We start from the raw sequence: 15,632 nt of genomic DNA, 5'->3' as shown, positions 1-15,632 counted from the left end.
TCTCCTTCCCTACCCCACTTTGAGTCATCCCACTTATATCAGAGAAAACATTCGGCATTTGTTTTTTTTTTGTTGTTTTTTTTTTGAGGACTGGCTAACTTCACTTAGCATAATAAGAAGGTAAATTTTCATAGATGGGTTGTTACATTAAAAAGTACCCAGGGGGCTAGGGCTGTAGCTCAGTGATAGAGTGCTTGCCTAGCATGTGAGAGTCACTGGCTTCATTTCTCAGCACCACATATAAATAAATAAAAACTAAACAAATAAAGTTCTACCAATAACTAAAAAAATATGTTTAAAAATAAAGAAAGCCAGACACAATATACAACATTATACACAAACGGAAGAAAACTTAAAGGATGATTTCCATACGCAAAAGCATGTTACACTAAATACCAACTACTCCAGGGAAGAAAAGAAGAGGAAAAAAGCTGGGGAAGTCAGGGGAAGCAGGTCTAGAATCAACCAATAAAACACAAAGGAGGAAAAACTAACTTAGGAGTAAAAATTTGAGTATCTGCTACCAAAAAGAAAAAAAAATAGCAATATCTCTAAAATACTTTGTCTATTATTCTATTATTTACCTATAGAAAAACAGGAAAATAAATCCTAGCAGGTCCCTCTGACAAGCAGATTCAACAGAACAGAACAGAGAAATCAGAAAATAGATCTCACAGATGATACAAGTATGTTAACTCATTTTCAACAATGGTGCCAATGAGAAAAAGCTAATTTTTTCTCATAAACAGTGATAAAATAACTAAATAGCCATAGATTTAAAAAAATGGGGGCTGGGGATGTGGCTCAAGTGGTAGCGCGCTCGTCTAGCATGCATGAGGCATTGGGTTTGATTCTCAGCACCACATAAAATAAAAATAAAGATATTGTTTCCACCTAAAACTGAAAAATAAATATTAAAAAATGTATTACCATATATACCATATATAAAGATTAACTCAAAATGGAGTAGTCTAATTCGAAGAGCTACAACTATAAACTTCAGGAAGAAGACACAGAAAATCTTAGAGCACAATTTCACAAATATAAAACAAAAACCGTAAGTTATAAAAAAAAATGAACTGGACTTCATCAACATTAAAACCTTTTACTTTTCACAAGACACTGTCAAGAAAATAAAAGGCCAAGCCACAGACTAAAGATAAATAATTGCAAAACTTATGTCTTACAAAAGACTTACAGTTGAAAACACAAGGAGGTCTTACAAACTCAATCAGAGGACAATCCAATTTTAAAATAAGCAAAGATTTAAAAAGAAACTTTCCAAGTAATATACCCAGATAACAAATAAGTATATGAAAAGGTGATCGGCATCATGAGTCATGGGGGAAACACTAATTAAAACTTTAATAAGTTACTACTACAGGTACTCTAAAGTGCCAAGTGCTGGCAATGACATAGAGCAATTCAAAAGGTCAGTGTACATGAATATAAATTCTGATGCATCACACACAGACAAGGTAACAATGATAAAAGTGGTATAAGCTGGCAAAGAGACCTGGTCTTCAAGTGTTATCACACCTTTTTTTAGGTTTTTGAAACATGATTTTATGCACATTTAAGAAGAACACAGATTAACTAAATTCTTTCATTATGCTTATAATTCACAGCCTTTAAACAAAGACACAGACTATAAAATTAGGTCAGGGTCATTTCAATTCCATGTAAACCATGTTAAGGGAATATTATTTACTTAGCTTTAACAATATCTATTCAAAACATTTGGAATAAACTTTTTTGGTTTTGCCATTATTTGCTAAATCCACTCTCTTCTGGTTATTTCTATTTCTAAAAGAATCATGGAATCTCTGAATTGGAAGTAATCCTGGGCATCACATGGTTTGGACCTCTATGCAATGTGTGGCTTTTTGACCTGTCAGTTCACTGGATGCCTATTTACTTGTCAGCTATTGAGATGTGTCTATCCACTGGAAAGGCTAGTGCTCCGCTGCTAACGCCAGGCTAAGCAAGGTTAGCAAATTAAATATGTATGGCTCCAACAGAGACAGACCAAATTCCTATACCAGGAAAGATATCTTTCGAACACTACAAAAACAGGACAGCAAATGTTCAATGTATACCACTTTTTTTTTTTAAGGATTAGTACCTGACTCTCATTGAGGTGTCCTTGATTACCTAATAAAATTGATTCATTATTAAATTTCAGGGCTAGCCAACAACTACCCCACAGTATGAAGACACCCTCATCAAGAATTACCTATGTTTTGCTATTAAAAATCACAATAAAAGACCTTATTCTTCATTTTCTGTATTTAAATTCAGAAAACTGAAATGCTCTTTCAAAATTAAATACTATGAATGCATCTCAGGTGATCCTAGAGAGCCTCAGTACAATGTGGAACAGGACTTCGAGTTACACTACAGTGTGCACCCACTGAGTCCAGAAGGCAATACACAAGTTAAGCACTCATGAACAGTCTGAATTAAAAAATAAGCCATTTCTCAATTATGTGAAACTCCACAAAGTTTTCAGGAATAAACAAAAATCATAAACCTAATGAACACATAAAACTGGACAATTGTACGAGTCAAAGGAATATTAATCCTACAAAAATCAGCTATACAGTTATTTGAAAATCATGGTTTGACAATCCAGTATTAAGAATGTCATTAAAATACACCATAGCTATCATACTAAAGTCAAACATAACTGCTTGTCAATTCATCTGATCATGTTAAAATTATTACAAGAAAATTATAATAATTACAAGGGGAAAAAAATCCAAAATATAATTTTATTCAACTATAAGACCAAATATTTGCATTACCTCATTAATCATAGCTAAACATTTTTAATCAAGCCATATCTAAGAGTTTAAGTTTTGAAAAATATTAACATTTTGGCTATTTTGAAAAATATTCTCACCTGTTCAATGACATAAAAGGCAAATTCCAGGCGCTGTTTCTGAAGCATTGGAATCAGGTGTAAGAAAAAAATTGGAAGATGTTCATGTCGATTACGGAAAGGAATGAGAACTGCCACCTTTAAAACAAAAGAGTCACATTTGTAAATAAATACAGCAGCAAATCCTGGAGGTAAACATAAAACAGATCCTTAAAATTTTCTGATGGCTGGGCTGGGGTTGTGGCTCAATGGTAGAGCACTCACCTAGCACATGCGAGGCCCTAGGTTCGATCCTCAGCCCCACAAAAAAAATAAAATAAAATAAAGGTATTGTGTCTGACTACAACTAAAAACTAAATACTTAAAAAAAAAAATTCTGATGGCTTCAGACTCATAGCCTCGTGAATGTTCTCACCAGACAGAAGAGTGAGCACACACACTCACCTCATGCTACTTATGGTTTTAGGAAGCTGGGAGGTACAGATGGGCTCTAAAGCCATGTAAGAATTGTGGTCTCTGTCCTACAACACCACAGAAAATTACTGAAAGATTTTAAGAGAGTGAAAAATTCAATTTTGTCGTCACCAAGACTCATGTAGTGGCAGTATAAGGAGCAGACTGGAGAAAACCAAAGCTGGACCCAGGGAGCCGGATAAGAAATGAATGCAAAAGTTGAGGCAAGAGGGAATGGCAGCTTGAACTAAGGTGAGGGAGGAGGAGAGGAGAGGTACGTGAGTTCTCAAAACATTTAAGAGATAAATTAAGAGGATTCAATTATGTTGCACATGAGGAGTGAAGGAACGGGGATGTGGCAAGAATGACTTTGAGGTTTTCAAGTTCACAAACAAAAAAATCTTGTGAAGGAGATTATGTGAAGTGAAAAATGCCAGGCACAGAAGAAAAATATCTCATACTCTCATATGTGGAGCCTGAAAATGTTGATCTCAAAGAAGAAAGAACAGTGGTTACTAAAAGTTAGGAAGTGCTTGGGGGGAGGGATAGAGAGAGGTTAGAAAATGAGTACCAAGTACACTTAGATAAGAGGAAGGAGATTTAGTGTTCTAGAGCGCAGCAGACTATAGTTTGAAACAATCAATCATGTATTTTATGATGAGCTGGGAAAAAGGAGTTTCTAGTCTGTAAATACTTAGAAACCACAAACGTATAAGGATATAGAAATGCTAATTATCCGGATTTGATCTTATGTATTGCATACATATTGAATCTTCACACCTGACCCCATAAATATGTACAGTGTACTACAGAACTCAACCATATCTAATAGGACCACAAAATATACATTGGGTTTGACAATTACTATTTTTCACTTAATCAAAAGGCACAAATTAAGCTTTTGATATATTTGTAAGTTTATTTTAGTGGTAGCATAAACAGTTTGAAATGCAATTGGCAACAAAATTATGTTAAAATGTTAAGCTTGACAAAAAGGATCAGACACCGTGTACAAAAAAGAAAGAAGTCTGTCCTGTATAAACCAAAGAAATTTGTGCTCACCCAAAAAGTAGAAGAAAAAAAATGCATATGAAAACACAAATGGTTTCTAAGTACATCAATCTTTCCTTTAATATGAAAAAAAAAAATGAGCTGGAGATTTAGCTTAGTGGTTGAATGCCTGCATATCATGAGCAAGGCTCTGGGCTGGAGCCCCAGGACTGCCAAAAAAAAAATTAAAAATAAAGTAAATTACTTGGAATCCATAAAAAATGTCACCTACATAAAAGGTGTTAACTACTACATGAGAGTAAGTTAAAAATTATCAAACATCACTTACTCAAATCCTCTCTCTTGGACCCAAGCTTTGTCATACAAGTTAATAAGTTTTTTTACAATTCAGATTGCCCTTTGAAAAAAAGCTAAAATGTTTTCTAAGTTACTTTCCTTAGCAATTTCTGAGCTAGGTTGGTTTTATTATAATCTGTGAATTTTCTAATAAAATTTGGAATTAAAACAAATTTTCTACAGATTATAAATTCTGAAACTATTAGCTTTTCAAAGAACCCAACAGTAAATTATATGTAACTAAGATACCACAGTATCACTCTATATTCTGGATTTTTTAATACAATCTAAACTGATTATACTGGAAAAATATATAAGAACATTAACTCTAGAATTGATTAAATTTTTCCCATAACTAATTAAATTTTACTAATGAATGAACACATGAAAATAATTGAGAATTCCTAAGTTTACTGAACCCTACTTATAAAATCAGGGCAACATTAGATATCATCAACCAAAAATAGAAACATTGAGGCTGGAGGTATATAGCTCAAGGTAGAGAGCGTACATTCTTAGCATGTACTACAAGGCTCAGGGTTCAATCCCCAGCACCAAAAAGGAAAAAAGAAAAACAGTGATATTTACCCATCATTCTGTATTACCAGAATCATAAATGGGACAAAATTCTAAAAAAAAAAAAAGGGATCAGGGCTGCTTGGACACTAATGTTCTCGTTTATATGATTTTTTATTGGGTAGGTGGTAGGAACTAAAAAGATTCTAATATATGTCCCTACCAGCACTATTGTGGTTCCCACTCCTATTATTTATCCTATTATGTATATCTTAGCTCAGGAGCCTATGGACCTTGAGAGACTGCCACAGCAATACTGGCCCAATATCCAAGACACCCGCTCTGTCCCCTCCGTATGGCTGCCTGGACTTGCTAATGTGCTTAAGTGTAGTTGGAATATTCAAGGGATTCCTAAATCACATATGGCTATTAAATCAGTTCAGAGGCCACTCTTAATACAGGAAATGATTAGTGAAATAAGGGAAGAGCTTGCCCTTCCTGATTTTGTTCTTGGCCACAAGTTGGCTGCCTATGGCATAAAGTGGAACGGGCTATAAAAGTGCTTAAGGCAAATTATAACTATTGAAAGGAAGCTACCAAATGGCCACAGTCTACATTAATTAAATACAATTAGGCTAACTGGTAAGTTGAACATAAGGATCAACAAAGGAAAAGTTGTAATCCTTAATACAGTAAATTCCTCAATGAAGCACTTAAAGTACCAAAAACTTTTTTTTTTAATCTTAGAAGTTTACTGAGATAGAGAAAGAAATTACAAATGTCTTGGCAAATTCAAATAAGCTAAATTGATATTTAATAGCAAATAAATGTCCAAATTGTAATGAGATGCCAAAGATTATAAACAATATGCCTAAAGCTAAGATTTTTTGTTATTAAAATAAAGCCAGATAGTATCTTAAAAATTCATTTGGCATGCCCCTTGTAGCTGTGCAATGACATTCTCAATAGTTTACAAATTCATTATCTAGAAAAAGACCTCAGTGTTCTGGGATCATTTATTTTAAGGTTTAATAGCCTTCCTTTCAGGACATTCATCCTTCTCTGTGCCCTAATTTGCTGTGTGAGCCATTCTGTTGATACAACCCCAGCGGAGGTAGAGAACATCTGGTCACTGTCTTTTGTAAGAACATCATTTCATCTTCCCAAATCTTTCCTCACCACCTCTTGTTCAAGCATTCAGTTTGTTCCCACCTTCAAACCACTAATCTTACTGAATTTATGCACTGATTTTATCCTTTCTTATTTTCTCCCAAACATGCTATGAAGAGGTAAGAAAGGTGTCTACCACATAAATTTCTTCCACCAAGTTTTTGTCCCACTTTCAAAACTTAAAGAACATGACCAGCTATGTGCCCTTAAACGACGTGGTTTTAGATGAGGTTAGTTTAGGGCACATCTAGCTATTCGCCACTGAGTTAGACTAGAGAAAGGGCTACCCTCATTCCCCTGTGGTATTTTCAGTTCTGCCTGCCTCTTCCTCCTTGTTTCTAATACCTACAGGAACAGTTCCCAAACTGGTGGCACTTGATTTTAAAATGCAGGTTCTTGCCACTACTAGAGTCAGAGTATCTCAGGACTAAGTTCAAGAACCTACATTTTTACTAATGCCTTAGGGAGTTCTGAAATAGATGGCTTGGAACCATCCTTAACGGACCTTGGACTAAAAGTTATATTCCTGGTCTCTGTATAGGTAGCAGCACCATACAGTTATCTGGTTCTTTATGCCTATAAGTGTTATAAAATTTAAAATCTATCTGGTATGGACCACAGGCAAAAGGACAATAAATCTCAAGTTTTCCAATCCCAAATTATCCCACTAATATGATATACAGTGCCCACCAGAAGGGTACATTATAAATCTTATTCACGTCTCAGCATCAACCCTCATGCCATTCCATGTCCTTGATAATTGGGTGTTTTTTATTCCATTAGCATTCAATATATACACTCATGACTCAAAGTAATAAAAACATTTTTTTTTGCCTAGAACATTTTAAAAAAGTGGAATGTATGTAAATTAGGCCATATTTCATACAGTCAATGAATCTGATCTTGGAAAATGGCATAAGGCAATAATAAAAATGGAATACTTTGCAAAAAAATTGTCCTGAAATCCATTTAAGCAGATTCACAACTTGTTTGAGGCAATGAGAAAGGTGAGCATTTATTTAATCACTTGTAGCAAAGCCAGAGAGGCATTTATTAGTCTCATGAAGTCAATGCAATAAAATTGTTTCTCTTCTACCTTGTACAAAACAATATGGTCTGCATTAGGGATGCAGATATAAATTTTATGCATTCCTAGACACAAAGAGTTCAAGGTCAATGAAGTCAGAAGATCTTTTTCATGAGTCTAACAACAAATAATTCTATCAATACCAGTGACATTTTTGGGGCAGGGGTGGGGAGTAGGGACTAACATTCAAATGTTAGAATTCTAATATACAACCAGATATATGAAAAATTGTGCTGCATATGTGTAATAAGAATTGTAATGCAAAAAAAAAAAGAATACGAATAACAATAAATGTTGTCAAGGATGTTGGGGGGGGATAAATAAATCAAACCTGCTTTCTGAAAAAAAAATTAGAATTCTATTAATATTTTAAAAGAGAAGCTGAAAACTATTCCCAGACTAAGGTTATAGCACATTCTTTTAGGATATAATTTGATTTAATCGCCTGTAGTTCTCATATGAATTACACAAATGCCATTTCCTACTGAAACATGACAACAATTTCATGCTATTCAGAGAAACTCTAAATCAGGGTTTTCAAAAGTTTTAAGAGCAGAAGAGGCTGACCTATCCCCTTACAGATTTTCAAACAAAACATTAAATAGAATTCTGACATATCAAAAAAACAAATGCTTGTTCTCTATCTTCTGAAACAAGTGAAGAGCCCAAAGTCCTCCCTTTCAAGTACTGCAGTGACCTATGAGTGGCCTCTTTGGGATTAATGACTCCGAGAAACAGCTTGACAATGCTGGACACAACTGAAAATCAGGATATTAATATCCTCTCAGTGAGTTCTCATAGATCCAGGAATTGGTGGGGCTATGCCTGCAGGTCTGTAGTTATTAGGGGCACCTGCAGGAGGCAGAGAACTCAACCTCCCTTCCAAACAGAAAGAAAAAAAAGAACCAACCAAAAAGGAGGAAAAAAATCTGTCTTCCAAGTCAAATTCAAGTGATGTGTTTTTTTACTGTGGACTCCCAGGGACTGAACACACAAGCGTATGTTTTATATGTGCACAGGAACATTTACAGTCTTCACAAGTAACACTGGTATATCACAGTGGAACCGTAAATGCCTATGCATTAAACACTGAATTTATCAACAATTAATGATATTCTACTATATATTTTGAACCAAGTGCAAATTTTTTCAAATACACAGTAATAATCACATTATTAAAAAAAAAAAAAAAAAAAAAAACTCACCTTCCATCTGGGTTTACAGTCCTTTGGCCTCCAGTGACCTCCTGGCTCAATATCCAAATCCTTAGAGAACAACTGGTGAACTTCATCAAAACTGACTTCATTTACATTGACACTGAGGAATCCCCCTAGAAGTCAAAAACATGAAAAATGATTTTAATTTTTTTTTTTTTTTTTGCCTCTAAGATGCACAAAGGAAAAACAATGATCAGTAGGGTGATGGCATAATCTAGTTAACAGCATAGTAAGGTCTACTACTGTTTTCACCACATAATTATTAGTAGCACCTTTCACTTTCAGGTGACAATTCATATGGCCACCCCAAAGAAAGTCAAGTTCTTTATCTAACCTTTTGCTTTTAAGTAATATACTGGATATTTAATATATTTTTTTAAATGTTTTCATGTTGTTATAGCATATTGTTGCAATTTAATAACCATTCAAGTGTTTTAGAATTATTTTTAGGTTTAGCCTTTTCAGCATAGGGGACACAAATGAAACAGTACTTGAGAGTTAAATAAGCAGTCAGATTGGGAGCTGAATCCCAGCTTCTACTGGGACAATAACTTAATGTTTCTGCCTGGGCTTCTTCCTCTGTCAGGGAGTGCAGGGATGCCTATCTCCCATTGTGGTTATATCCACTACGTTAAATACAGCTGGCCCTCTGTATCAGCCAGGTTCCACAGCCACAGATTCAACAATCTTAAATTTTTAAACATTCTAGGGGAAAAAAAAGAATTGCATCTGCACTGATCATGCACAGACTTTTTTTCCTTGTCATTATTCCCTAAACAATACAGCATGACAACCATTTACAGAGCATTTCCATTATTTTTGGTATTATACGTAATCTTGTTTTGGTATATGTAAAGAGGATGGGTGTACGTTACAAGCAAATACTACACCATTCTATAGAAGGATTTTCATATTGTGGGTAGGGATGGTCCTGAAACCACTCCCCTTAGATACTGAGGGAGGACTGTGATCTGTGAGAATCAAGTACAGTGCCAGGTAAAAATCAATAAATGTTAGCAACTGTCACCATTATCTACTGACATTTCTTTTATTTTTTATTTTTTTGGTGCTGGGGATTTAATTCAGGGACTCTTGCATGCTAAACATATGCTCTACTACTGAGGTATACCCCTGCTACTGACATTTCTTAAGAGAGGATATTTGCAAATACAATTCAACCCACTTATTTTGAGTATCAGTCCTCTTGGTCCACAAAACTGAAAAACCAGAGACTTCTAGATGTTCCTGGTCTAACTAGTGCTCACTCACCAAATTAACAAGTATATATTACTGGAGATGCTCTTCACTAATAGTGTTCTAATGTACCCCTTTAAAACAGGAATGAATCTTGATGATGGAAAATTTTTTTCTTTCAACTCAGTCAAAAACTGATACAGGAAGCTCTGTATCTTTGCCTGAGCATTAAAACAGCTGCATGATCACTATGCCCCTTCAAAGCAATACTGTCCATGGTGTTTCCAATGAAGGCTAGTAGGATAAAACCACAGTAGTCTTTTTACAGCCAGACTCTTAATGCCCACATAGGTACAAATTGCCCTAGAATTCCCTCTGGGCCAAATTCTTCCGTCCAAGTTCCTCATCTCATAAAATACAAACCAACCAATGTTGAGGTTTCCCACATCAAGTCTTCTGAGCCTCTTGTGGCCATGATTTCACATAAAAAACACTCAGTTCCTCTCCAGAGAGCCCCTTCCCTCCTGCTACTGTACATTCTACAATGTTTTTATAATGGCCTCTCTTCCTGTTCCATTTCCTTCTGATTAGGCAGGACCATCAGTAGCACGGAGGCATGCCAGAGAGAAGTGATTTTAGTTGCAAATGCCTATGATTCCAAGAGTAAGCTCGGAAAAAAAATAACTGCAATCTGCTAATGTTTGCCTGTTCTGCTGACAAATTTACAATCCTATATGAAATACCACCCTTGAGTGTAACAAGATATATACAAACTAGCTAATCTTGGAAAGGTCGAATTTACGTAATGGAATGAGACCTATGAACTTGGAAAGAAAGGGAAAGTTAAATATAAGAGTGATCAGTCAACACAAATACAGACTACCATGACTCAGCTGACAAAAACAGAATCTAGCACTGTAATCAAATAAAATTCACGCAAATAAATCTGATGCATTTAATAGTATGCATGATTGCTAAAATGATAGTGATTAGGCTAAATAATAAGCAGTTCATGTAAGTAACTGAAGCTGGCAATCTTTATGCACTGTTAATCCAAATTTTTTTTTTCTTTTTTCCAGCTTTATTGCTTCAACAGCTGTAATCATCATTGTCAGCAGTTTTCTCCAGCATCATCTGCAGTTTAATTACCATCTTCAATGCACAGGCACTGCCAAATTGAGGGGCCTTTTATCTTTCTCCTCGACGGAGAGGGCTTCCTGTGTCCCTCACGATTCCTGATGCCTGAGGTGCGTAAGTTCACCTTCCCTGTGACTGCCTCCCCATCCATACCCCTCAGAGTCTGACAGCAGTGTCTATGGGCTTGTTGCTCCTTGCTCTGAGTCCTCACATCCTGCTGGGTGAACACCAACAATGACCCAGCGGCACTGGGGTGGTCCTTCCAGTGGTAACAGCAACATCACTACGCTGGGGAGGAAGTGGGGGAAGAAAACAGTCTTCCCAGGACAAGCACAGCCACCACTAGGTATTTAACTCAAGGGTTAAATAAGCAGTCAGATTGTCTGGAAGCTGAATCCCAACTTCTACTGGGACAATTACTTAATCTTTCTCTGTCTTGGCTTCCTCCACTGTCCGAGAGCTGTGATGCCCGTCTCCCATGGTGGTTATATCCATACATGAAATACAGTTGGCCTTCGGTATCAGCAGCAACAACTCAAAGAGGAGATCCTGTGCATGGCCAGGGAAGGGAAGAGGGTATGCTAAAGAGCGGGCCAAGAAGCAGCACTCAGCAGATAAGCTAGTGGTTATGTGCTATCCCCAAACTGCCTTCAGTAGAAAAAAAAATCTCTCCTGGGAAGTCTGTGAGGCTCGGGGGACTTAGGTCCCCCACCAAGGCCACTTTCGCCTCTCTTACAGATTGGATATCCCCTCGGGTTTAAGTGTGTCAGTGCTTGAAGAAAGCATTTGAAAGCAACTGCTGTGAATGAAGCAGGAGAACATACATCCTTCTTCAAGGTACTTGGAAAGAAAGCCACTTGCCTAGCCAGCCCCCTGATTTTACTAGCTGAGGTTTCAAGGGCAACTAAAGAGGGAGGATCCGATGGGCTCCATAAGACTCCCTTCTCTCCCATCTTCACAGTCCACCTGTGCTAAATCTGACAGCTTCAACCAGGAAGAAGTGCTTTCTTCCTTCCTTTGGAGATTTAAAGTTCAAAAATAAATAAATATATTGACTGAAAGCTGTTTTACCTGGTAGTGTGACCAATCTGTAAATAATATAATTTACTGGAATAAATTTCACTCTTTGGAAGGTGGTGCTGGGGTCAGAAAGGAAATAGCACGAGAACTGAGAGTCTGGAGAGTTGGGGAGCTGCAGCCTATCTGGAGGGTAAAGGTGAAGAACAGGGATTCCCACCCAAGGTTAGGCAACCTGTTAGTCAGGTAGCCAAGCCAACCTGCTTTACTGCTGTTCCATGAGCAAATAATGTGCTATGCTACTGGTTATGTGGGAACATTTATTATTATAATTTCCTAATGCTGAATTTGCAAGACATGGAATGAAAATGGCCCTGGGCCTGTTGGGTATACATGGGCCCAAGTGGCAGGCTTACTGAGGTGTGGATTAAAATGTGTCACATGACATGATTCAGGATTTTTCTATTAAAATGCAATTCTTAAAATAACAAATACTCAATACACACAAATTGCCTATACTTTGTACCATTTCAAGTAAAATTTAAGGCACATAACATGTAGGCAAAGAGTTCTTTTTTCTATAAATCAGCAGTTTTAAATGGCTTCTTCACTCAATCTAAGGCCTGTATTTTTTGTTATCAAAAGCCTAATTCCTTGGCCTCTGTCACTGTTTTGCCCTCAGGGTTTTAAATGTGCACAGCCCAAAGCTCTGGTGACAGCGTGAAAGACCTGAATATCCCCCAGAAATGTCCCTTCAGATGAATTCCTCTCCAAAGTCAGAGCTGAATTTTTATGATAAGATGTCATGTTCCCTCCCCCATCTCTACGCTACCTCCTGGGTAGAGCTCTGAGGCTGAACAGTTATGAGTCATCCTGCCATTGGTCACCTACTGTACCCTTTGAAGCCAACATTAGCAACTATCTATTTCAAATGCTTTACTTACGCTTCCCCATTTCTAGAATTTTAAACTTCTGCTTAACAAATGATTTCTTACTCAACTATTCTTTAAATGACCAACCTCCAAGCATTCTAAACATGAGACAGTGACGGCTTTAGTAACACAGGCTGTGCCAAGTACAGGCCTGGGCACAGGGTAAGTGGAAACAGCAAAGCTGGCCATGTCTATTCCTTTCCAAACTCTACCCTCCTCCCTACATTTCTATTCCTTGTATCAGTTGCTAAAATATGTCTTTTAAGGCACTTGTGCAAAAGGTGTTCTATGTGTAGGTGACCCAAAATAACAGCCCCAAACTGCCCAGGCTCTTGTTTCCTAACCTGACGACAGCCCACAGTTCCTAACACCTGTTTTCCTCCCTTGCTTGTGGTTCTCCTTGATTTACTCTGAATGACTAACTGTTCCTTGGAGTCAACGGTCTTTGCTCTCTGTCCGCCTCACAATCTAACCAATGAGCCCTTGGTCCACTCCTAGAGGCCTCATTAACCCTTCATTAAACTTATTCAAATTGTTTTCCTACTCTGCATAATAAAACTGACAATCTCCTTCAAAGACACAATCCAGACTTCTACCCTCTCTGATTTCCGAGACACATCCGTTCATGTTTTAGCATGCTAACACAGGGACATACCCTGTAATGTGTGCATGAAATGTACTGCTTCGTTCTTGTTCCCAAATAGCTATTATAAAATTAATAACATGTCTTTCAAGAAAATACAGTTTATCATCGACTCCTACTGCCTTTCCAAATGTGTTTTTGAACCATTTAATTGCCAAGAAATTTCCATATGTTGCCCCTCAACGTTCCTTCTAGAATGCCCTCTCAAGTTCTTCATCTTAAGGATACCATATTCTTCCCTTTTAATGTGTGCTAAGTGAAAGGTGCTCCCATTCCCAGGTCTATAATTTTGAAGGCTGCCACAAAAGAATGTATACACTGACTCATACCTGCACTTTACAAATCATCATTTATTTCCTTCCTCCATAAATTCACCCTCTTTTAAAGTTTGTGCTTGTAGTCACACCACCTTTCCTATACAGGCGTTTCCTGACAGGTAACCTTCTAGGCCTTTGCACCACCCCTGAGCAGCATCTCTGCTTCTACATAGTAACAATCACCATTGCCTGGCACCAACTGCCTGTCAACTCTGCCACCACTACACCCTCTCATAAACCTTTCACTTGCCCACCACTTGCCTCCCATGAGATTCCTTCTGCAGCCTTATGGAGATAGAGGCCTCTCTGCTTTATCTCCATCTTTTTCTCTCTACCTATTCTCCAAATAAAGTGGTTTGCTTATTTGGGAGTGGGGGGGGTATGCTTGTTTAAAATGTAGATCCCCAGCCTCATCAGCACCTGTGTCAGTAGATGCCCAGGGTCATGTTTGTGGCCATCAGTTTGATCTGGGTACATTTCAGCTACTTGAACTGCTGATGCAAGTCCTGCCTGCCAGACGAAGACGCCATAACCCATTCTCTAAGCCCCTCTGGCAGGAACTCATGAGGCCATGCATACCCAATGGGACTATGGAGCAGGAAATAGCATGAGGAAAGGGGCAGTTTACAACCCTATCTTTCAGGAGAAGTAGAGGCAGAAGCATGTGCCTTTAGGGGCACCAGATGGTGGCACTTCTCTCTCCAGACCTGAACATTGCTGGTGGGAGCCATGAGTTCTGCCAAGGGACAGAAGAGACACTTCACAAGGTGGCCTCGGCCTTGTTTCAGCTGCTCAAATTCTGAGCCTAACTCTCCAGACAGTTTTTCAATAGATTCCTTATATTCATAAATCACACCTTCCATGGTGTGCAACCAAGAACTAAGACTTTTGCCATAGGTGTAGGGTTTGGCTGTTAGAAGCCTGCTTTTTGTTGTTGTTGGGGGCGGGGGTAGGGGAAGAGAGGCAGGTAGCAGGATTGAACTCACGGGCACGAGCACTGAGCCACATCTCCAGCCCTATTTTGTATTTTAGAGACAGGGTCTCCCACTGAGTTGCTTAGCACCTCACTTTTGCTGAGGCTGGCTTTGAACTTGCCATCCTCCTGCCTCAGCCTCCCAAGCCGCTGGGATTACAGGCATGCACCACTGTGCCCAGTTTAGAAGCCAGAATTTTTAACAAGCATCCCAGCTGATCTGGGTACAGGTCATCCCTGAACCACCCTCCAAGAAACAAATGGCCTTCACCCTATCATAGCACCCTCACACTCACCATCACCCTAAACCCCCTCTCTTCCAGACCTGCCACACAGGGGTTGCAATCCTACCCTGGAGCATTTACTTTCCATTCTCATATTCTCTACCTAAAAAACAGCACTGAGGAAAACCACATAAGCACAATTTTAATCCCACCATTAGAGTGAGAATACTTCATATATGGCCACACACATAGCAAATGTTCAACAAAAACAAGTGTCACACGATGTGTGCCTTTGGTCCTCCATGGGGGCTTTCTGACTCGCCTTTTCTTTTCTATCAAAACTTTCTCAATATTTGTTCCTCCTTCCTGAGCTGCACAGTGCAAAAATCCTTGGCTGCTTCTGCATATGCGCAGTGGGCCCGCTTCCTTAGACAGGGAAGCAACACCTCCTCCACTGCACTGTCATGTGGCCTGGGGGGGGGGGGGGGTCTCCCACCTGCCTCCCATGAGTGAAAGCTTGC

The 15,632-nt window shown here is 38.2% G+C and overlaps 1 protein-coding gene across 1 annotated transcript in view; it reads right to left on the bottom strand.

The window, feature by feature from the left end:
* Nucleotides 1–15,632, bottom strand: part of B4galt6 (beta-1,4-galactosyltransferase 6) — a 57,544-nt gene that overhangs the window by 12,821 nt on the left and 29,091 nt on the right. Inside the window, exons 4-5 of the mRNA XM_015482455.2 lie at nt 8,663–8,787; nt 2,906–3,022 (exon numbers count right to left, since the gene is read on the bottom strand). Of these exons, the coding sequence (XP_015337941.1) occupies nt 2,906–3,022; nt 8,663–8,787 (242 nt within the window). The remainder of the gene's footprint in view (nt 1–2,905; nt 3,023–8,662; nt 8,788–15,632) is intronic.

The sequence above is a fragment of the Marmota marmota genome, unplaced genomic scaffold, assembly GCF_001458135.2.
Source record: "Marmota marmota marmota unplaced genomic scaffold, marMar, whole genome shotgun sequence".
Classification (NCBI taxonomy): Eukaryota; Metazoa; Chordata; class Mammalia; order Rodentia; family Sciuridae; genus Marmota; species Marmota marmota.
Note: the sequence above shows the minus strand (reverse complement) of the source record. Positions and strands in the feature narration are given on the sequence as shown.